The sequence below is a fragment of the Manis pentadactyla genome, chromosome 8, assembly GCF_030020395.1.
Source record: "Manis pentadactyla isolate mManPen7 chromosome 8, mManPen7.hap1, whole genome shotgun sequence".
Taxonomy (NCBI): Eukaryota; Metazoa; Chordata; class Mammalia; order Pholidota; family Manidae; genus Manis; species Manis pentadactyla.
In genome coordinates, this window is record NC_080026.1 from 55,283,696 (window position 1) to 55,308,392 (window position 24,697).

The 24,697-nt window shown below is 38.3% G+C and overlaps 1 protein-coding gene across 1 annotated transcript in view; it reads left to right on the forward strand.

Moving 5' to 3' along the window:
- The window catches only part of RYR2 (ryanodine receptor 2), a 961,351-nt gene that overhangs the window by 669,025 nt on the left and 267,629 nt on the right, over positions 1–24,697 (forward strand). The window contains exons 28-29 of the mRNA XM_057505755.1: positions 6,059–6,267; positions 8,053–8,227. Coding sequence (XP_057361738.1) covers positions 6,059–6,267; positions 8,053–8,227 — 384 coding nt within the window. The remainder of the gene's footprint in view (positions 1–6,058; positions 6,268–8,052; positions 8,228–24,697) is intronic.

The window sequence follows — 24,697 nt, forward strand, 5'->3', positions numbered from 1 at the left end:
GTGGGCATCTATCTTCTTCCCCAGCTTTTCTACTTAAAGGTCTTGGTCAGCTTGTTGTTTGCCTCAACTCTCATTGCTACCTGAAGCAGCTACAGTTTTAAAAAATTGCTTCTGACTATTTCAACAAACAACTCTGGGGAAAAGATCGTTTGCATTGGGCAAGCTCTAAGTCAGGTCAAATAAAGATAAGCCTTGCAAATGGAATCTTCTGGGGAACTACCAAAAAGGTAGCATAATGAGTTATTTGCCAATTGGGCTTTGGAGGAATTCTAACCTCTGTACTGCCCCTTCGATAGGTTTCTAGGTTGCTAATTTTCACTATTATTGAGGGACTTGATTTTCAATGTACCATGTATCTAGAGAGAAAGGGGTAGCACTAATGCAAGTTAAAACGGCACTAAGCTTGCTGTCTTTAGAAACATTGGCCATTTTTACTCAATAAACACTCCCCAGGGTGTTGCCATCTTTCAGTTAATTTCCAGAGCTCTGAAAAATTTGATTTTGACTTTTTTTTTCAGTATTTTCATTGCTTTTATTGAGAAGAAGATTTTTGGTGGTCCTTACTCTGTCTTTCCTACATGTCACTCAGCAAGAAAGATTAGAAATATGTTTTGTGGGATGGAACAGAGAGCAGGCTGCAGAAAGGTAAAAAGAAGCAGAGAAACATTAATGGTCCAGTTGAGATTGGAGCCTGAGCTAGCTGTGGTGTCAGTCTGTTGTATGCATGTTTTTTCCAGCACAATCAGCAGAGCAAGTATAGATGTTGAAAGAAGGTGTGTAGATAAGGAAGGAAGCCCTCGAATAAGTTAATGAGTTCAAAGAGTGAATGTGTTTTTATGAGGAAGAGAAAAAAGTAGGAGGAAAAATTGGTGATCAGAGGATGACATGGTTTCTAAACTTTAAGAATGCAAAGATAACAACATTCAATCTTACTAAAGTTATGTGAGCATGAACAGTGAGACCAGCGAATGTATTCTCCAGAGGAGCCTGAGACCCTGTTTCTTGTCCACCATCATGTCCTAGAATCCAGTAGCATGCCTACCTCACCATAGCATTTGGTTGAACTTTCTGGAAACTTACATAAGATTCACTTTCTAATTGGAAATATCAATAAGGGCAAAAAATGACATCTCAGTTAGATGTTGATGGGACCAAAATGTGAACAAGTATAAATTAGTGTGAGAAGGGGCATTCCTGCCAGAATGAAAGCATACCTGATGTAATTAAGTATAGAAAGTGTTAAGGGAAGATCAATGGTCTAGTTTTAGGCTAAATCAGAGGGTACACATGGGGAGAGAGCAATAATGGATGAAGGGGAAGGATAGGGAAAAATATGGAATATCTTGAAAACCCAGCCACGAAATGTGGATAAAGTTGTGAAGATTTCCAGCCCTAGGAAGTTTTAAAGCAAAAGCTTGATGTGTGATCACAGTGTACAGTGGCCACATAACTATGGCAACAGTGAAAGGCACGGATTGGATGGGGAGAGGGCTTGGAGGTAGAGAGACCGATTGGGAGGTTTTGGAAAAATTGTCATCTTCAGAACAAGGATGGAGAAAATGGGAATTAAAACATACATAGGAGAGATTTTATGGAAAAAAACAAAATAAGTCTGGTGATCACTAAGATAAGATTAAAAATGTTAATTTTTCATTGGGTATACTGTCCTTGCTGACATGAGAAAAAATTAAGGGCATACAAATTTTGATAAAATTCCACCTAACCCTTTATAATTAATCAGGACTATAATTAATTTTCTTAGCAGAATGCTTACATATTCTAGATTGAATAAGAATGTAGTATTTTAATTGTACCGTCTTTGGTGTATCTTTTAAATGCTCTTTTTAAACATTTGAAAAAGTAATTTACTTCTTCATTTCAAGCTTGTATCAAGGTTTGAATTGCTTAATTAGAAATAATACTAGGAAGTTAAAAGGATGACTAGTGAATACCAATCATTTTTTAAAAGATTATATAAATACACTGAAAGGGTTCTAGATACGTGTAAAATTTTATAGAAAATAGCCTTTCTTCATAGCTTATAACTTACAATTTCAATACATAATTAGATCTTGACTGCCATCTAGTGATAAGTGCCTTTTAAGCATATGGGTAGGAGTGCAATGTGTACAGGTATTTTAGGCCCTATTTGACCTGCAGGGTACTGGGAACAAAGTATTTTATCAGACCATGACCTTAACCTTGAGGTGGTTTGTTAAAGGTATAATTTTTGAATTAGTTCTTTTTTTTAGGGCCAACAACTTTGATTAAGTGCATTAGGAATATATCTGCTGTTCATTTTTTAAATCTCAATTATTATTATGTGCATTTTAACAATGTGAAAATCATTCATATGCATACTTTCATGAATTAGAATTGCCTACCAAACATATATGAATGTACAGTGTTTAAAACCAAGCAAAGCATAAGAATTTCATGTTTAGGGGAGAACCTTTGACAGTGATGTGCCCATTAGCTATTGGCCTGGGAGATCCAGGGCTTGGGGGAATCTTTGTTCCTAGATTCAGTTCAGCAGGCACTTAGAGAGCACTTACTTTGTATTCAGCTGCTTGATGCTATACAAAAAAGGGTATACAAAAAGGCTGTTACAGGTTGCCTGGGTCTTTTTTTTTTTTTTCTTCTAACCTCTGTGGATATAGATATTCATTTAGTATTAGTATTTACCAATAAGCAAAATTCTGAACTCTTACATCTTTAAACCATGGTGGCAAGTTACCCTAAACTAATGTAAGAAATAAAGTGCATGAACTATGAATCACACAGACATTTGGAACAAGACCATGGAGGGTACAAGTCCCTTGCATACTAGTATCTGAATAGCATGCTTTTTCAAGTTAAGACTGAGTCTTATTAATGAGAGTAAGATTGTTGCAACAGCTTATAGTCAAGAAAAAAGAACACCAGGACTAAGAAATTCTTAGTGTTTCTTAGAGGTAATTTGTTACCTCTTATTAATAAGCACCACATTTTCCAAATTGTCCTACATTTTTTTTTATTATCTTGTATTAGTGGAGAGAATTAGTGGTAAATCTTAATACCAATAGAAATTTGTAGTAAGCTTTTAAGGAAATTGTTCTGTTTCATATCAAATTTGCCTTCTAACATGTTTGATTTAAGCAAATATTAAAATTTGTTTGTATTCCTTGAGCATACTGTGCGTATTAGTGGAATCTGATGTCCTAGAAACATAAAAAGAGAAGATGAACCTGTGAGGTTTTTAGTAGTTTAATTTTCTGGAAAAAAGGAATGTTCCATACTTAGAAAGTTACAAGTTGAATCTACCAGTACATACTGGAACATACTATATGATTTTATTTGCAAATGTTGACATAATTAAAAATAAGGATAACTACAGGAGAGCTTTTTTCTTTCCTGAAAAGTAATCTCCAAATGTTTGTATAGGTCATAGCTTGTATTCTCTATCTCTTAGACTCATTTAGGGAAAATTACAGCCATGATTTAAGGAAGCAGTTGGTCAGTGTGCCATTTCTTAAGAAAATCTGAAATTTTTATCTTTTCTATTTTTTTAGTATTGTAGTATTTAGGACTGTACTTGTAGTAGCAGAAACTACCATTAAGTATCATGAAATTCGAAAATATTCTTTCTCCCTCAAAAAGCAGCTGGCTATCCTGTTGTTGTCAGGCAGCTGTGTCTGGGGAGGTCTCTCCCTATTGCACTAGGTGAAATTTCATCCTGACTCTGATGAAAAAAAATTTCTCAAACATGTTGGACAAGTGCAGGTAAGAAAGGAATTTATTAAAGCAAGAGTAGCAGCGAGTGGCAGCAGACATGCTGGCTGCAGAGAGCAATGAAGAGCAGAAGAGGAAAGGGAAGCTCACTGAATTCCTGCTCAGCATAGTGCACATCCCTTGCCGACTCCTGAAGCCAGGCTCACCTGGCATCCAGTGTCCACTTGAATCTGCATGGTGTGGGAACTAAGCGCCTACCACTGGAGGATTTAGAGGAGCCACAGAGCACTTGGTGGAGTGAGATTATGTTCTGAGAAAGGCAAACAAAGAAAGAAGATTTTCAAGCAGGCTATTAAGAGCCTGATGGTACAGCAACAGTTCTGTCTGAGTCACTCAGGTGATAGGAACTTGCAAACCTGAATCAGAGATCTTGGTAGTCCTCCCTACTTGTCTGAAGTAGGACAGAGAGAGTGAAGACTTCTGCTTAAGTGTAGAAATAGAATAATATAGCAACGTAGCATGCTTAGAGGTTTGGATTCTGTCTTTTAAGACTTTCAAGAATAGGACAAAGAGCCATTGAGGGGGTGTAGGCTTGACATGTCGTCCCATGATGCCTATCTCCAGTGAGAGACATATGTCACTCTCCACAGTCAGTCCTCTAGATATTCTGTAAGATAACTTAACATAAGGAATTTACTGATCCTGTTCTTCTCCAAAATAGTGGTTACCCTCAAGCACTGGGAACATACCATTTAGGCTTGCCTTGCCTTAACATAGGGTTGGTTATTGGCTGATTACCATAAAATATTTTAGGAATCTTACCTCCTAACTCCCTGGTTTTTAATATATAATCTTAGCCTTAAGATAGAGTCCCTCCTGTTCTTACTATACTGTTTATATCTTTGCATTTTTCATAATAGGCAGCACAAGTTAATCATGGTGCTTGTCCCATGTCCTGGTCCTACCTCACTATCTTTCAAAAATCCTTCACTTACTAACTAATGGACGTGAGAATATTTTGTCCTCACAGTAGAGAGTTTCTGTCCCATTCAGGCATCTTTCCACCTCCAACTTGAATGTATTAAAGACAAATTTTTTTTTCTCTTCAAATTATTTTGTACATGCTGTATGTTCCATACAGTCTTATAAATACCTTATTTTTAAACTGCATTGATGCACTTATTTGTCAATAAGATGTTTGAATGTTTTGCACTGTATAAGTGGGCATGTATGTGAGTGTGAATGTGTGAGCACACATGTAAGGTGGCATTTTGGGTTTGAGGCTGTCACCCCTGGGGGTATGGTAGTTGTTTGGAGCCAACTAGGTTGTTAGGTGTGTGCACACATATATGTGGGGAAAACGTGAGAAAGTGTTGCTTAGTCACAAACTTAACTGAGCTTTTGAAAGATTTTTCAGCAGGTTCAACTGTATGCCCAACAATCACCAGAAACAAATTAGTCCATTTTTGTTTCCTCCAACCTAAGCTTAACTTATTTTAGATGATCTAGTTGTGTGTTTTTTGGTGATGTTTTAATATTATCTAGATCATCTTTATAGTTCATATTTGGTTATGTCAAATCAGTGGTTAAGCTGATATTAAATTTTCAGTATTTCTGAGGTCTTTCTCAACTCTTAAAAGGATAACAAATGAGAAAAAATATTTAACCAGCACCTGTTAGCTCTGTGCTGGCTATGGGCAGCAGAGTGGAAAGAACAAAGGCCATTTATCTTCCCTTTGCCCCACCAAATCTCTTAACACACATTTGTATGTGCAGCATTTTACAGTGAACATGTGGGATTGTAGAAGAGTTTTCCCATAGCCATCCTGTCTGGGATTGGTCAATGGTTGCCATTTTCTGCTATTTATAGCTTTCTCTTTCTTTGCTTTCTCTCTGTCGACCTTAATTCCTGGGTGTTTCTTCCCTCTTCTCTGTCACCCATAAACGTCTATTCATTTCTCATGCAGAACAGCTTAAATTTCTTTTATTGTCTTCTTTCTATTCATGTCCTCAAACCCATCTCTTCTTCTACTACCAGCAAGCAGCTAGCAAGTTTTTTTTTCCTAAAGAAAGACAGTTCCCGCCAAGGGGGCCAAGGGAAGAAGCATTGCCTGCCTGTGTGGTGGTACAAGGGGTGGCAACCAGCCTCTCCGGTGGAAACTTGTGCTTTCTGTGTGGCTAACACTGGCTGATCAGTTGTAGGAGAACACTTTGTAAAATGTGAACTAAGACAAGAATAGATGGTGTTATCCAAGTCGTCACTGGAGGTTTACTTAAGGTATGTGACATCCTCCCTTATTTTTCAATTTGTCATCAAATCATCCCCGAAATTTCTTTAAATTCACAGCTGCCAGAGCTGACGTGTGTAGTGGCACAGGAGAAAGGTTCCGAATCTTCCGTGCTGAGAAAACCTATGCTGTGAAGGCGGGAAGGTGGTATTTTGAATTCGAAGCTGTCACTGCTGGAGACATGAGAGTCGGCTGGAGCAGGCCAGGTTGTCAACCTGATCAGGAGCTTGGCTCCAATGAACGTGCCTTCGCTTTTGATGGCTTCAAGGTGAGGGGACCCTGCTATTCACTAGATAAACACTGACATTTATAGGCTCCTGATTTTGTAGGCTGCTGTGCGCCAGGCATCTCCATGCTATAGGCTCCCACACTGCCATGGCTGGACCTCGCATTCTATTGTTTTTGGTAGTACAGGGATGTGAATACTTTCCAGAGCACAAACTTAGAAAAAATAATTCCTAGGGAAATTCTTGTAGTCTCAAAAGATTTTCCCCCACAGTGAAATTTTAAGAAGTAAAATATTGTTTCTCCATCATTATCAAAAAGAATCATCCTTGTCTATCAAAAATGATAAAGAGGCATATACCAATTAAAAATCTATGCAAGGAATATATCCTCAAGCAATAATAAATAATAGGTATACACATTTAACAGCCACATAGCTGACAATGTTTATGATCACAAAAAGATTTCATTTCCAACATTATTAATAATTTGTCTTAAGCTGGGTAGAAGCTGGTCAGGTTCTTATTTTATTATTATATGTTACATAAATGTCTATAGATTACTTTGTGTAAAACATTTTAAAATTAAAAATAAAAGATATATGTATATATGAACATAACCACAATAGAATAATAATAGTCACTTCTAGTTGATAAAATCGTACATATTTTGTTCTATTATCTTATTTCTTCACTGATTTTGTATTCCTTCTCATATGAGGGGGAATGTTATTTCTAATTAAAAAAGGAAAATTAGAATAAATAAGTAATCTTAAAGTGATTTGACAGTTAGATACTCATGCATGTATGGAAAAGCATTTCTAGGCTAGAAATCGATGTATCTTCTAGGACAACTGACCATCTTTGTTCTGAAATATCACATTTCTTAAATCCTGTTTTTATTTCAGATAGAAACATTGAACAACTTTGATACCTGATTTAGTTGCATAAATTTTTCAAAAGTACAATGTGTTACACTTCAGAAGGATTATATCATTGTTTGGCATGGGTGACTATAAATCCTGTTATTTATCAGTTCACAATGAAGAAGGGAAAACTTTACAGATTTATCTGACAAAATAATTAATGTAGCTAATTTTGTACCTATAAATCAGTGAATACACTTATAGATTCAAAAGCCATGTTTATCATTTTACATATCATATACTTGAAACTATGCCTCAAATGTAATTATGATACGAGATTTCATCTAGGTATTTAAAAACAATGTTGGCAAATAATTTTTGGCTTGTTTCAATAAATACCATAGGTATTTTAAAGTTTGATTTGAAGCTTTTCTGTCTTTAGTATATACTGAAATGCTTCTAGATTTTCTATTTTGTTTAACTATCAGTGCCATTGGTTCCAAGGCATGGAATTTTATTTTGAAACAGATTAACATAAGATGTCATTTTCAATGACAAATTCCCTGCTTGATTCTCTGCTCATAATTCTCTGTATTTTGGGAAGTAGAGTACACAACCCATATCCTTGGGAAGCATTCATTGTAGTTAGAAAAATAAATTTCTAAAGCCATATAGTTTTTCTTTTAATAGAATATATGCAGGGCTAGATTTTTTTTTAACTAATTGTTTCTCAAAATCAAATAATAGCATTTGGGTTTTTCCTCAAGATTCAGGGACAATGTTGATATTAGTGATGCAGAATTCCAAGGCACTGCAGGTCGCTTGGGGCTCTTCTGTAGACTGGACACCTACTGGACTTCTTCCTCCCTCTGAGTTAATAGAAGGGCTGTACAGGAGTGCCGTGGTGGTGGGTGGGTGCCGTTCTCCTGTCTTCTCCATGACAAGTGACTCTTCTGTCCCCAGGCCCAGCGGTGGCACCAGGGCAATGAGCACTACGGGCGCTCTTGGCAAGCAGGCGATGTTGTGGGGTGTATGGTTGACATGGCGGAACATACCATGATCTTCACCCTGAACGGCGAAATCCTCCTGGATGATTCAGGCTCAGAACTGGCTTTCAAGGACTTTGATGTTGGTGACGGTAAGTGTGCTGCATTCTGTGTTGTTTCAGCTTTGCAACACAGACCAGCTTTTGGTTCTGATGCTTCATCCTGAGCTGTTTTGCCTGAGGGTGTGCAGGCAGATGACCTGGGGCTGTAAGTCGCAAGGGTGCTGGATAGCTTATTTGATCAGACACCCTTGAAATTACTTTAGCAGAAATGCTACCTATGCTACTTAGCTAGGATTTTGGTAAGGCAGAAGTGGCTTTTATGAGTGTGAATAAGAAAATAAATAGCAGATGAAAGGATAGTTTTTCACACATGTTAAATTTTCACTTAGAACTTCCTTGTTTATCATCTGCTGCTTCTCTCTGTTCACTTAACCTCCCAGAAATGTAACAAGAACTGACCATGTATCAGGCCCTCTGCTGGATGCTGAGATAACAAAGCTGAAGAAAACATTGTACTATCTTTATGTAGATTACAGTATACGAGGGGAAGTCAACACTTGTATAATTTGTGTTCAACGGTTATGTTCTGAAATAAAGAAATGCAAGAAATTCTAAAGGAGCACAATGCAAAGAGCAGATTCCTCTGCCTGTGGGACTTTAAGAGGACCCTGAGCAGGCCACATGGGGTTATTTGAATTTACATTGATTTCAGTCAAATAAAGTTAAAAGTAGAGTTTCTTTGTGGCACTTGCTACATTGCAAGTGTTCTTACCCACCTATTGCTAGCGGTGCCCCTACTGGACAGCACAGATGTAGAATATTTACATTATCACAGAAAGTTCTACTGGGTAGTGTTGCTCTAGAGCATATAAACAAGACAGCACTGAACAAAGTATTATATAAATATCTCATTTAAAAATTAGCTTATTCATTTTTTTCCTAATGACTTTGGGTATATTCTATTATTTAAATATATATAGTAATAGTCTTGGATTTAGAGATATATCTCAGTCAATACTTTTAATATTCTATAGACTTGTCACTAATTCTCAAAAAATGAGCCAGCTCATTATTTGCATTAAGTTCTATATTCACTCATTCACTAAGCATTTGAGCAGGTATGATTATCATTTCTCAAACACAGATTTGCAAAAATCATAATAATTTTCTACTTTTGTAACAATTTCTGCTTTGCACACCTGAATCTCTGGGTATTAAAACTGTTACTCTGACTACCCATCGCCCATCTCCCTTTCTCTGAAATTACCTTTAGGAGTGTCACCATATCAGGGAAAAGGTAGGAAAGGGGTGCTTTTTCCATGGTATCTGTCTATGCTGGCCACGATTATGGGTATGACCTGAGATTTTATTTTTTTAATTGTTATTAAAAATGCTTGCACACCATGCTTTCCTTCTTTGGAAGGTAAAAATCTTGAAATGCTTGTGGGAGTTGGGTTTGTTTAAATTATACAGCACAGACTCACAGAGTGATGTTAGGATTATAAGCACTGGAATGTGCATCCATACCATTTAAGCACATAACAAGTGTTACGCTCCAGCACTGTTGCAGGGACCAGTCGCCATCGCAGTAGAGGGGGCTCAAAGGTGTGCCAGCGGCACCTATAAACATTTTGTTTCTTGACTTCACGTAACTTCAAAATTTTTTAAATGCCTTGAAACTCTACTGATACCTCTGTGTAGAATTAATGCAGCTTTCTGATGAACTGTCTGAAAACATTATGGTCTGTGTTACTGGGCTTTTGCTGAGGGTATTGGGGAAATATCCTTTTGATTTCCAAGGCAGGTTACAAGTTTTCCATAGCCATGATCCTCATCTGTTAGCTTTGTAGGAATCAGACATAATTCAAAATTTTCTACCATAGAAAGGACTTAGTTCATCCATGTCTGTGACTTTCAAATGCTTTTGGGGAATGGAGTTTTCCCTTTCCCTCCTAACTAACCTTCCATGGCTTCCTAAAAAATAAGAAATTCAATGGAATTACTCTGTGTATCAACTCCTTAATTTACCAGTTACCCCTGAGAGATAGCCCTTGAGACATGCAGAGCTCAAAGGAGCAAGTTTGAAAACCATTTACTTAGGTCAACAGACTTTTTTATTGCACAGGAGTACACTGTGGTTGCTAAAGTATTAAAAAGTACTTAAGTACTAAGTAAGTGCTCCATTTTCAAATTGTTCTTACATCTAGCTTGTCTTTGTGTGTGTGCAATATTTGTTTGTTTGTTTTTCTTTTTTTTTTTTTTAATATTTGATTTTGTATTTTTTTAAATCTTCATTTCTTATTGTCCAGAGACCACTCAGTCATATATACATTGGCCATTAAAGCAATAAAAAGAACTATATGGTAAGAGATGGAAAAATTTCTCTGTATAGAATATATTCATATGCATACATATGTCTATGTACACACATGGGTACACACACACACACACACACACACACACACCCTGTAGGTCCCTATTTGGTCAGCTTGGACATGGCTAAACACATCATGACATCTCTGCCTTTTGTACAGTTTACACAACTGAAATATCTTGACCAATGTAAGTTTTTTTTTTTTTTTTTAGATAACAGCAGAAAGAAAATCACAAAAGACTCTAAAAGATTAATAGGGTCATCCAGATAAATTCAGGTGTAGATATGGCCATAGTTCCAGGTGAGGATTAGGTTTTTCTTAAATATGCTACCTGATATCTTCTCCAAATAAGTATTGAACAGACCCAACCTCAAGGCTCATAGGTTAACTGGACAAAGAAGAAATTGCTGAGATGCACTGGCCTCTGGTAGAAGAGCATGACCCCTTTAATGGATCCTTGTTTAGGATTCCCCCTTATATTTGCCTTTAAAAAATAATTTTTTTTGAGTGTTTACTCTTCAGAGTAAAACAAACAGATTGATTGAATCTTCATTTATAAAAAGCTCTCTGACCTTGCTATCAACAAAGGAGTAGTGCTGGGCAAGTGAGAAGCAGCCCCTGGTAAGCTGCCTGAGAGCTCTTCCTGTCTCTCCTTGCTGTGGGACTGATAGACACTCAGGGTCGGCACTGGGGAGAGCCCAGGAAAGGTGATTGTGAGGCCCACTGTGGTAGGCAGAATTCTGACATTCTTTAGGAGTCTTGTTCCCTGGAGCACATGCCTTGCATATTCCTCTGTTGTTGAGGTGGGCAAAGCCTGTCAATATGATGGGATGTAACTCTTAACATTAGGTTACTACTAATCAGTTGACTTTGAGTTAATGAAACAAAGATTATTCATTTAGGCCTGACCTAATCAGGTGAGCCCTTAGGAAAGATTGGGCCCTGCCTGGAGTCAGAAAGACCCAAAGTCTGAGATAAAACCTACTGAACTTGAAGGTGCAAACTGCTGAGATGTGGAGAGGGCCACTTGGCAGGGATCTGTGGGTGGCCTTCAGGAGCTGAGAACAACCCTGTTTGGTAACTGGCAAGAAAATGGAAATCTCATTTCTGTGATCACCAGTAACTGAGTTCTTTTGACAACCAGGGAGCTTGAAAGAAGACCCCAGCCTCAGATGAGAACACAGTTCCGGTCAATACCTTGATTTCATCCTCATGAGAGTTTGAGCAGAGAACTCAGTCATCTGGTGATGATTTCATAAGTGAACACTTATCTGTAAATTCATCAAGTTGTATATATTAATTATATACACGCTTTTGTATGTCAGTCATACCTAAACAGTTTAAAAACATATTTATTACTAAATAAATAAGAGGTGTATTATGTTCATGGAGAAGACAATAGCCTTAAAATTTAATTCTTCCAAAATTGATCTGTAGGTTACATATGCTTTTTCCATCAAAGACGCAACAAGTTTTTCATGGGACTTGACACAATGATTCTAAAATATATATAGAAGCATAAAGGGCTTAAGTATTTAGGTTACTCCTGATGAAGAGCAAGGATGGAGTACATGACCTACTAGATTTTTTTTTTTTATTTTTTATTTTTTTATTAATAATTATTTTTTATTGAAGGGTAGTTGACACACAGTATTACATTACATGAGTTTCAAGTGTACAACACAGTGGTAGAACATTTATATACATAATTCTAGGTTCCAGCTATCACCCTACCAGGCTGTTACAATATCTTGACTATATTCCTTATGCTATACCTTACATTCCGGTTACTAATTTATTTTACCATTGGAAGTCTGTCCTTTTTTTTTTTTTTTTTGTGAGGGCATCTCTCATATTTATTGATCAAATGGTTGTTAACGACAATAAAATTCTGTATAGGGGAGTCAATGCTCAATGCACAATCATTGTTCCACCCCAAGCCTAATTTTTGTCAGTCTCCAATCTTCTGAGGCATAACAAACAAGTTTTTACATGTAGAACAAATTCTTACATAATGAAAAAGTTACATAGTGAACAGTACAAGGGCAGTCATCACAGAAACTTTCGGTTTTGCTCATGCATTATGAACTATAAACAGTCAGTTCAAATATGAATACTCATTTGGTTTTTATACTTGATTTATATGTGGATACCACATTTCTCTCTTTATTATTATTATTTTTAATAAAATGCTGAAGTGGTAGGTAGATACAAGATAAAGGTAGAAAACATAGTTTAGTGTTGTAAGAGAGCAAATGTAGATGATCAGGTGTGTGCCTGTAGACTATGTGTTAATCCAAGCTAGACCAGGGCAATAAAACATCCACGTATGCAGAAGATTTGTCTCAGAACGGGGGGGTGAGGTTCTAAGCCTCACCTCTGTTGATCCCCAATTTCTCACCTGATGGCCCCCCTGCGACTGGGCCTGTCTTAGGTTGTTCCTCCCTTGAGGAATCTTACCCGTCTCTGGCTAACCAGTCATCTTCCGGGGCCATACAGGGAAATGTGAAGTTGGTAAGTGAGAGAGAAGCCTTATTGTTTGAAAAAGTTAGCTTTTTACTTCTTTGCATATTTATGCCCTGTGGCTTCTATGCCCAGCATTTGTCTTGAGGTATCTTTACCACTTGGAAGAATTATGATACTCGGTAAATTTGATATGAGGCACGAATTCTATTTAAGGGTTGTAATTAGGAAGGAAGAAGAAAAGCTATAGAAGTAGCAGGCGGAAGAAAACATGGGAAGATTGATTATTTCTTTGATATATCTTCTTGTAGAGTAACTTCAGCATGTATAGGTTTTAAGCTACTACTTAAATTGCGCACACACATTAACATAATAGGAGTATAGTTACATAACCAAAGCATATCTGTAATTACCAGCCATCTGCAGTGAAACCAAGAAAACCAGTTAGGCACCTTAGGCATTTGTGAAAACTTATCTATGATATGGTGGATATTGTCCAAATGAACTTGAACAGTCTGAGAGAAATCAGACAAATTAAAACAACCCATTCCTGGGGACTGTTCACATGCCATATGTTCTTTTAACAATAAATAGTTTGTAGTTGTAAGACTTTGGAGCGCTACAATTTGCACTTCTCCAAATTCTTGGTTGAGTTCCAACAGTATAGATCCAGTCCAATTTTGTTGTTTTACTGTATGTACAGGCCAGCTTAGATATCTCCTTCCTCATTCCCATGGCAAGTCCAGGAACTGGTGGGATGAGTGCATCTACAGCTGTAGCAGTGCGTGGATCTTTGTTGGGGTTTTTTGATGATCATCTTCTGGCATGAGTCTTCCAGAGAGTGCAGATGTTGGAAGTTCTTTTTCATATCGTATCTTAGTTCATTTTCGGGGTAGACCAATTAGGCTTTGATCCTCTGCATAAACACAAACAGACCCTTTGCCTACACTTTTATATGCCCTTTATACCCTTGTGTAGAACTCGTTGGAGGTTACCACACAGGAACTGCCCTTTTTTTTTTTTTTTTTTTTTGCTGTCACTAATCTACACTTACTTGACGAATATTATGTTTACTAGGCTCTCCCCTATACCAGGTCTCCCCTATAAACCCCTTTACAGTCACTGTCCATCAGCATAGCAAAATGTTGTAGAATCACTACTTGCCTTCTCTGTGTTGTACAGCCCTCCCTTTTCTCCTACCCCCCCATGCATGTTAATCTTAATACCCCCCTACTTCTCCCCCCCTTTTCCCTCCCTACCCACCCATCCTCCCCAGTCCCTTTCCCTTTGGTACCTGTTAGTCCATTCTTGAGTTCTGTGATTCTGCTGCTGTTTTGTTCCTTCAGTTTTTCCTTTGTTCTTATATTCCACAGATAAGTGAAATCATTTGGTATTTCTCTTTCTCCGCTTGGCTTGTTTCACTGAGCATAATACCCTCCAGCTCCATCCATGTTGCTGCAAATGATTGGATTTGCCCTTTTCTTATAGCTGAGTAGTATTCCATTGTGTATATGTACCACATCTTCTTTATCCATTCATCTATTGATGGACATTTAGGTTGCTTCCAATTCTTGGCTATTGTAAATAGTGCTGCAATAAACATAGGGGTGCATCTGTCTTTCTCAAACTTGATTGCTGCATTCTTAGGGTAAATTCCTAGGAGTGCAATTCCTGGGTCAAATGGTAAGTCTGTTTTGAGCATTTTGATGTACCTCCATACTGCTTTCCACAATGGTTGAACTAACTTACATTCCCACCAGCAGTGTAGGAGGGTTCCCCTTTCTCCACAGCCTCGCCAACATTTGTTGTTGTTTGTCTTTTGGATGGCAGCCATCCTTACTGGTGTGAGGTGATACCTCATTGTAGTTTTAATTTGCATTTCTCTGATAATTAGTGATGTGGAGCATCTTTTCATGTGTCTGTTGGCCATCTGTATTTCTTTTTTGGAGAACTGTCTGTTCAGTTCCTCTGCCCATTTTTTAATTGGGTTATTTGTTTTTTGTTTGTTGAGGCGTGAGAGCTCCTTATATATTCTGGACGTCAAGCCTTTATCGGATGTGTCATTTTCAAATATATTCTCCCATACTGTAGGGATCCTTCTTGTTCTATTGATGGTGTCTTTTGCTGTACAGAAGCTTTTCAGCTTAATATAGTCCCACTTACTCATTTTTGCTGTTGTTTTCCTTGCCCGGGGAGATATGTTCAAGAAGAGGTCACTCATGTTTATGTCTAAGAGGTTTTCGCCTATGTTTTCTTCCAAGAGTTTAATGGTTTCATGGCTTACATTCAGGTCTTTGATCCATTTTGAGTTTACTTTTGTATATGGGGTTAGACAATGGTCCAGTTTCATTCTCCTACATGTAGCTGTCCAGTTTTGCCAGCACCACCTGTTGAAGAGACTGTCATTTCGCCATTGTATGTCCATGGCTCCTTTATCAAATATTAATTGACCATATATGTCTGGGTTAATGTCTGGATTCTCTAGTCTGTTCCATTGGTCTGTGGCTCTGCTCTTGTGCCAGTACCAAATTGTCTTGATTACTATGGCTTTATAGTAGAGCTTGAAGTTGGGGAGTGAGATCCCCCCTACTTTATTCTTCTTTCTCAGGATTGCTTTGGCTATTCGGGGTCTTTGGTGTTTCCATATGAATTTTTGAATTATTTGTTCCAGTTCATTGAAGAATCTTGCTGGTAGTTTCATAGGGATTGCATCAAATCTGTATATTGCTTTGGGCAGGATGGCCATTTTAACGATATTAATTCTTCCTAGCCACGAGCATGGGATGAGTTTCCATCTGTTAGTGTCCCCTTTAATTTCTCTTAAGAGTGACTTGTAGTTTTCAGAGTATAAGTCTTTCACTTCTTTGGTTAGGTTTATTCCTAGGTATTTTATTTTTTTTGATGCAATTGTGAATGGAGCTGTTTTCCTGATTTCTCTCTCTGTTGGTTCATTGTTAGTATATAGGAAAGCCACAGATTTCTGTGTGTTGATTTTGTATCCTGCAACTTTGCTGTATTCCGATATCAGTTCTAGTAGTTTTGGGGTGGAGTCTTTAGGGTTTTTTATGTACAGTATCATGTCATCTGCAAATAGTGACAGTTTAACTTCTTCTTTACCAATCTGGATTCCTTGTATTTCTTTATTTTGTCTGATTGCCGTGGCTAGGACCTCCAGTACTATGTTAAATAACAGTGGAGAGAGTGGGCATCCCTGTCTAGTTCCCGATCTCAGAGGAAATGCTTTCAGCTTCTCGCTGTTCAATATAATGTTGGCTGTCGGTTTATCATAGATGGCCTTTATTATGTTGAGGTACTTGCCCTCTATTCCCATTTTGCTGAGAGTTTTTAACATGAATGGATGTTGAACTTTGTCAAATGCTTTTTCAGCATCTATGGAGATGATCATGTGGTTTTTGTCTTTCTTTTTGTTGATGTGGTGGATGATGTTGATGGACTTTCAAATGTTGTACCATCCTTGCATCCCTGGAATGAATCCCACTTGGTCATGGTGTATGATCCTTTTGATGTATTTTTGAATTCGGTTTGCTAATATTTTGTTGAGTATTTTTGCATCTACGTTCATCAGGGATATTGGTCTGTAGTTTTCTTTTTTGGTGGGGTCTTTGCCTGGTTTTGGTATTAGGGTGATGTTAGCTTCATAGAATGAGTTTGGGAGTATCCCCTCCTCCTCTATTTTTTGGAAAACTTTAAGGAGAATGGGTATTATGTCTTCCCTGTATGTCTGATAAAATTCCGAGGTAAATCCATCTGGCCCGGGGGTTTTGTTCTTTGGTAGCTTTTTGATTACCTCTTCAATTTCGTTGCTGGTAATTGGTCTGTTTAGATTTTCTGTTTCTTCCTGGGTCAATCTTGGAAGGTTATATTTTTCTAGGAAGTTGTCCATTTCTCCTAGGTTTCCCAGCTTGTTAGCATATAGGTTTTCATAGTATTCTCCAATAATTCTTTGCATTTCCGTGGGGTCCTTCGTGATTTTTCCTTTCTCGTTTCTGATACTGTTGATTTGTGTTGATTCTCTTTTCTTCTTAATAATTCTGGCTACAGGCTTATCTATTTTGTTTATTTTCTCAAAGAACCAGCTCTTGGTTTCATTGATTTTTGCTATTGTTTTATTCTTCTCAATTTTATTTATTTCTTCTCTGATCTTTATTATGTCCCTCCTTCTGCTGACCTTAGGCCTCATCTGTTCTTCCTTTTCCAATTTCGATAGTTGTGACATTAGACCCTTCATTTGGGATTGCTCTTCCTTTTTTAAATATGCTTGGATTGCTATATACTTTCCTCTTAAGACTGCTTTTGCTGTGTCCCACAGAAGTTGGGGCTTAGTGTTGTTGTTGTCATTTGTTTCCATATATTGCTGGATCTCCATTTTGATTTGGTCATTGATCCATTGATTATTTAGGAGCGTGTTTTTAAGCCTCCATGTGTTTGTGAGCCTCTTTGCTTTCTTTGTACAGTTTATTTCTAGTTTTATGCCTTTGTGGTCTGAAAAGTTGGTTGGTAGGATTTCAGTCTTTTGGAATTTTCTGAGGCTCTTTTTGTGGCCTAGTATGTGGTCTATTCTGGAGAATGTTCCATGTGCACTTGAGAAGAATGTATATCCCGCTGCTTTTGGATGTAGAGTTCTATAGATGTCTATTAGGTCCATCTGCTCTACTGTGTTGTTCAGTGCTTCCGTGTCCTTACTTATTTTCTGCCCAGTGGATCTATCCTTTGGGGTGAGTGGTGTGTTGAAGTCTCCTAGAATGAATGCATTGCAGTCTATATCCCCCTTTAGTTCTGTTAGTATTTGTTTCACATATGCTGGTGCTCCTGTGTTGGGTGCATATATATTTAGAATGGTTATATCCTCTTGTTTGACTGAGCCCTTTATCATTATGTAGTGTCCTTCTTTATCTCTTGTTACTTTCTTTGTTTTGAAGTCTATTTTGTCTGATATTAGTACTGCAACCCCTGCTTTCTTCTCACTGTTGTTTGCTTGAAATATGTTTTTCCATCCCTTGACTTTTAGTCTGTACATGTCTTTGGGTTTGAGGTGAGTTTCTTGTAAGCAGCATATAGATGGGTCTTGCTTTTTTATCCATTCTGTTACTCTGTGTCTTTTGATTGGTGCATTCAACCCATTAACATTTAGGGTGACTATTGAAAGATATGTACTTATTGCCATTGCAGGCTTTAAATTCGTGGTTACCAAAGGTTCAAGGTTAGCCTCTTTAGTATCTTACTGCCTACCTTAGCTCGCTTATTGAGCTGTTATATACACTGTCTGGAGATTCTTTTCTTCTCTCCCTTCTTGTTCCTCCTCCTCGATTCTTCATATGTTGGGTGTTTTGTGCTGTGCTCTTTCTAGGAGTGCTCCCATCTAGAGCAGTCCCTGTAAGATGTTCTGTAGAGGTGGTTTGTGGAAAGCAAATTCCCTCAGCTTTTGTTTGTCTGGGAATTGTTTAATCCCACCGTCATATTTGAATGATAGTCGTGCTGGATACAGTATCCTTGGTTCAAGGCCCTTCTGTTTCATTGTATTAAATATATCATGCCATTCTCTTCTGGCCTGTAGGGTTTCTGTTGAGAAATCTGACGTTAGCCTGATGGGTTTCCCTTTATAGGTGACCTTTTTCTCTCTAGCTGCCTTTAACACTCTTTCCTTGTCCTTGATCTTTGCCATTTTAATTATTATGTGTCTTGGTGTTGCCCTTCTTGGATCCTTTCTGTTGGGGGTTCTGTGTATTTCCGTGGTCTGTTTGATTACTTCCTCCCCCAGTGTGGGGAAGTTTTCAGCAATTATTTCTTCTAAGATACTTTCCATCTCTTTGCCTCTCTCTTCTTCTTCTGGGACCCCTATAATACGGATATTGCTCCTTTTAGATTGGTCACACCGTTCTCTTAATATTGTTTCATTCCTGGAGATCCTTTTGTCTCTCTCTATGTCAGCTTCTATGCGTTCCTGTTCTCTGATTTCAGTTCCATCAATGGCCTCTTGCATTCTATCCATTCTGCTTATAAACCCTTCCAGAGTTTGTTTCATTTCTGCGATCTCCTTTCTGGCATCTGTGATCTCTTTCCGGACTTCATCCCATTTTTCTTGCGTATTTCTCTGTATCTCTGTCAGCATGTTTATGATTCTTATTTTGAATTCTTTGTCAGGAAGACTGGTTAGGTCTGTCTCCTTCTCTGGTGTTGTCTCTGTGATCTTTGTCTGCCTGTAGCTTTGCCTTTTCATGGTGATAGGAATAGTCTGCAGAACTGGGACGAGTGACGGCTGGAAGGACTTCCTTTCTTGTTGGTTTGTGGCCCTCCTCTCCTGGGAGAACAGCGGCCTCTAGTGTCTTGTGCTGCGCAGCTGCGCGCAGACAGGGTTTCTGCTTCCTGCCCGGCTGCTATGGAGTTAATCTCCGCTGTTGCTGTGGGCGTGGCCTGGCTCGGGCAGCTACTCCAAAATGGTGGAGTCGCGTTGGAGCAGGAGCTGCTGGGAGGCTATTTATCTCCGTAAGGGGCCTCCCTGCTCCCTGCAGCCCAGGGGTTAGGGTGCCCAGAGATCCCGGATTCCCTACCTCTGGATTAAGTGACCCGCCCTGCCCCTTTAAGACTTCCAAAAAGCACCCGCCAAAACAAAACAACGACCACAAAAAAAAACAAGAAAAAAAATTTTTTTAATTAAAAAAAAAAAATTTTTTTTTATTTAAAAAAAAAAAAAGGTGGTCGTTCGTTTTTCTTTATTTTCCAGTGCCAGCCTCAGGCCTCTGCTCACCGGTCTTTCTGCCCTGTTTCCCTAATATTGGGGTCCCTGTCCCTTTAAGACTTCCAAAAAGCGCTCGCCAAAACAAAGCAGCAAAAAAGCAAAAAAAAAAAATGGTCGCGCGCTTTTCTTATGTCCTCTGTCGCCCAGCCTCCAGTGCCTGCTCACTGTTCTTGCTGCCCTGTTTTCCCAGTATCGAGGGCCCTGCACTCTGGCCCGGATGGCTGGGGCTGGGTGTTCGGCAGCCCTGGGCTCCGTCTCCCTCCCTCTCTGCCTGCTCTTCTCCCGCTGGGAGCTGGGGGGAGGGGCGCTCGGCTCCCGCGGGGCCGGGGCTTGTATCTTACCCCCTTCGCGAGGCGCTGGGTTCTCTCAGGTGTGGATGTGGTCTGGATATTGTCCTGTGTCCTCTGGTCTTTATTCTAGGAAGGGTTGTCTTTGTTATATTTTCATAGATATATGTTGTTTTGGGAGGAGATTTCTGCTGCTCTACTCACGCCGCCATCTTCCGCCCCCTCTCACCTACTAGATTTATTTTAAGGGACAACATAAATCAGGATTTATTCTGAAGCTGTAATCATGTGGGAAGAGTCATGTCAGCACAGGGATAGACAAATTGACCAATAGGGTAAAGTGGAGATGCCAGAAAAACACCTGCACATGTGTGGAACCTTAGAATATTATAAGGCATGTGTCAGTGCTAGGGGAAGGAGGAATGTGAAAAACCATGGTCTGTATGGTAAAGATTAAATGACATCCCTTACTCACACTATCTGTGATAGGCAGCCCCAAATGGACTGAGGTCTTAAATATCTAAAATAAAACTTTAAAACTCCTGGTAGAAAATATAAGCAAATCTTTTACGTAATGGGGTTGGAAACATTTATCTTAAGAGTAAAACAACTGTAAACAAAACCAGTGGCTATGAGTAGTAAATTTGTACAAATTTAAGAACATTCATTTAAAAAAAAAACCTTGAAGTAAATGGAAAAAGAATTTATTACTGGTGGTAGGGTGTCTAATTGCACTGTGAATCTCTGAAAAAATGTTAGTATTAAGAAACGATGAATTTCTGAAACCAATAAGAAATAAACTGAAAAGCATAAGTAAGCATCTTGTAGAAGAAATTCAGATGGACAATGAACATTTGAGGAAATGTTTGTTATTAATATTGATTAGGGAAATGCAAATCCATCAACAGGTGCCACTTTACATCCATTCTCCTGGCAAAATTTACTTACAACCCAGTACAAATCCATTTTAGACTTCTGGCCTTCAGAAGTGTAAAATAATCAGTTTGGTTTTAAGCCACTACTGTTGGGCTGATTTGTTATAGCAGCAATTGGAAATTAATACAAGAATAATGTAGCATGTTAGCATTTTTATAAAAGTTACAACAACCATAATTTTAAAGTATATTTTAAAAACACATATATAGGCATATCAGAGATGCTGATTTTAGGTTAGTTAGGGTGATGATATCTTCAGGTGGAGGGAGGTGGGAAGATGGGAAGGCCAGCATAATATGGTTAGATGTAGGTTACTGTTATGGTTCCAGTTTTTCCTTTGGGTTGTATGTTAGCAGGTCCTTATTACAGTCTTAAAAAAGGACCAACTAAACAAGCTAAAGCAGGTCATGATGAAAGTATGTTGTCAACGACAAGTCTTAATTAATCCACCACCCATGACTATGCACTTGAGATTCTTGAAGAAGAAATAAGAGATTCAGGAGCATGTCTGTAAGAGCTTTGGGGAGTGATCTAGTAGAGAGGGGGATATTACTGATACAGGAGAGAAGATAATCCTAAAATGAAGCCCCTGACAAGGTGAAGGTGTGTGACCTCGCACATGAGGAATCAAGAATTTCTCTTTACAGCAGAAAAAACATGGACTGGGTGGAAGGAGTGGTAACAGGCTCTTCCTCATGAGCAGGGTGCCTCATGTTTCTGGGGGAGCTGTCCAAGCCAAACAAACGGCTCTGTGTTTCCCACATTTCCTTCTTTGTGTTTCTCCTTCTCATTAAGACCCTCATAGGTAGTTGTCTCATCTCCTGTGCATTACGTCGGCACCTGCCACTGGCTCCTTCTCTAGAATCCTACCTCCAAGGCAAGGCCCTTCTCTGTGTTCCAGCATATGCCTATGCAAGAGAATTCCTTTCAGTAGATTTTTGAACAGGGATTCTGATGACACAAAACCCCTTTTTGGAGGGATTTTATCTCACTGACATCTCATCTCCCTTTCTACATTTGATAAGGTAGTGAGAGTGGGGGGCATGCTAGTGTCTCCTCCTGCCCTCCATCCTTAGGATCAGCCGGAGTTCCCTTCAGGGGAGGGAAAAATCCTTCATGAAATGTCTGAAATGTACTTTTCCTTGGTGACCTTTTGGGTTGGGCTTATGTACCATCAAAATAATAAAATCTCCAGGGCTGAGATTTGCTATTAGCTTTGAAAAAATAAGCTAGGAAGCCTGACCAGCAGCTTTTTCTCTTGGTCTCTGGAGAAACTCTGGGAAATCTTGTGGTCACAATGCTCTAGCCCAGCTCACCAATTAAAAAAAAATCAGCATTTGCATCCCTAATGCGAGATAGTAACAGATTTTACTTTTTATTTGCCCCATGCCCTCTTCCCTGCCTTATGAGGATAATTTATGCCTTAAAGCACACTCATGGGAAAACTTCCATATATCAAGAACTAATTATCACTACTTTCAACAGGAAAAATACATATATGCATTCCTGAGTCCCCAAATTAAACCTCATTTATACTAAACATTATTAAATTTCCCTAAAATTAGGTAATTATTCCACAACTTAAAAAGGAATTCCCTCCTTTATTTATTCTTTGATTTTGTTGTTCACATAGTATAAATTTCAGATTTCCTCATTAAATGTTATACCCCAAATTTATGTAATTCAATCCTCAATGTAAGAAGCAACAATAAAGCTAAAAAGAAAACAGTAAAGACAAAATGTTGTTGGTGAAAACATGCAGGTGATACATTTGCCTGGCACATTGACTTCATAGGGAAAATAATGCACAGAATTTTTCTCTGGTATCTAAACTTATTTGAAAGTGCTCTACATTTGTTTGAGGGAAGAACCTACCCAATATGAGCCAATTCTTACTACGGTGAAGATGACTGCATATGTTACTACTTCTGGGTCTTGCCAGTTTCCTGAAGTGGGTGAAATCTCAACTATTCTTACTTTAAGAAAAGAAGAAGAAATGCCCTGAAGAAATATTAAATGAAATTCCCCATAGAGTTCAAATCCAGGGATTTCTTCAGGGTTCCTTGGGGCTCAGCAGGCATGACTTTGGAAGAGATGTGTCTGTTGGTGAATACAGCATTCTGAATACAAACCACATCTCCATCCACCTGTTATGGACTGAATTAGGTCCCTGCCCCAGATTCATATGTTGACATCTTAATCCCCTAATGTGATTGTATTTGAGACTTTAAAGGTTAAATTTCTGTTGTTTAAGCCTTCCCTCCCCCATCTGTGATTTTGGCAACCCCAGTAAATGAATACAGTACCCTCTCTACACTTACATCCCCTGCTAACCTAGATTTACACTTATGTGCAGAAATCATGTTACCAGTGGTTTGAAGAGCTAATCTTATCCTTAATTTAAAGCAAGTAAGAGAGTCACTTAAAATCTTGCCATCCAGTGGAAGAATAGTTATTTTGTCTGGAGATTACCTGCATTTTAAAAAGTAGGATGTGAGTGCATCTTGTAAATGCTTCATTACACTGGAGTGTTTTCAAGCTTGTCAGCAATTCGGTAAGTACAGATCAGCTCAGGGCCCTCAGGTTCTACAGCTGTAACAATTATAATTAGATCTAGAAATGGTGCTTTTGATTCTCTATCTGCCACCTGAAAGGACTTTGAGCAAAATTGAGTTTCTGGTGCTGACACTGTGTAGAATTCCTTTACATGGGAGAATGGAAGAATATTTTTGTAATTAAAATAACTGCATAGATTTAGGCAGAAAGACCTCCAAGAAAAAAGATAGGGAGGGATAAATTTCCATTACTGATTTTATCATGCTGCCTTAAAAAAGAGAAAAGAAGGAACCAGAATACAGAAGTGTCAGGCTATCCTTGAAATGTTCTTTCTACCCTCAGTTAAAATATTGCAGCTATGAAAGTATTTGTGGGATGTCCAGAATAGAGGTTTTCAAATGGTGTGAATTGAGGTTAGGAGGTCTGCACCATCCCACATACCCACCTTCCTGGCCACACTGTAACATCTGACCCTCTTGCCACTAGGGTCACTCTCTACAACCTGCTCTTGATATAGGCCTGTTTCCCAGGTCTGTATCAGATGGGGGGATGTGACTTATTATAGGGAATCTCTCTAATTACAAAGTAGCACTTGTCAGAAGAAGTCAGGACTATGATTCTGCCATGGGGCAAACTACAGCCAAGGAACTGGGTTGGGAAACTGGACATTCTGAGTGAAGATAAAGACAATTATGAAGCAATAGACAAATTCTAAAGATTATGAATATGTTGGAAACCAGAATAATCAGTTTCATAATTTTTTCTAGAATCTGAAAAGAGAGCTATCCTAGAAACTCAACTTTTCATGGAATAAAACTCTTAAATATGTACTACATTCATAGAAAAATTTAGCAAATGAGGAGAATCTTTATTTAGAGTTAAATTTCAGATTATTATCCAATCTATCTATTTTGAGCTTATGTGTGTGTTATCACAACATGCTATTTGGGTAAATTCCTTGAGAAATGATTGGTGAATTCACCAAAAATCAGACTTGCTTAAACTGAGCTTAAACTGATCAGTTAATTGTCAGTTACATTTTATATGTTGATGAACAAGAAATTGCTATCTTAGAGACCATTTTGAGAATGAATAAAGCTGGTAGGTGACTAATGAGATAGTTTATATATATATACTGGCCTATCTACAAACTGGCAGTTGTGCATATAGTCAATATATGTTTGAG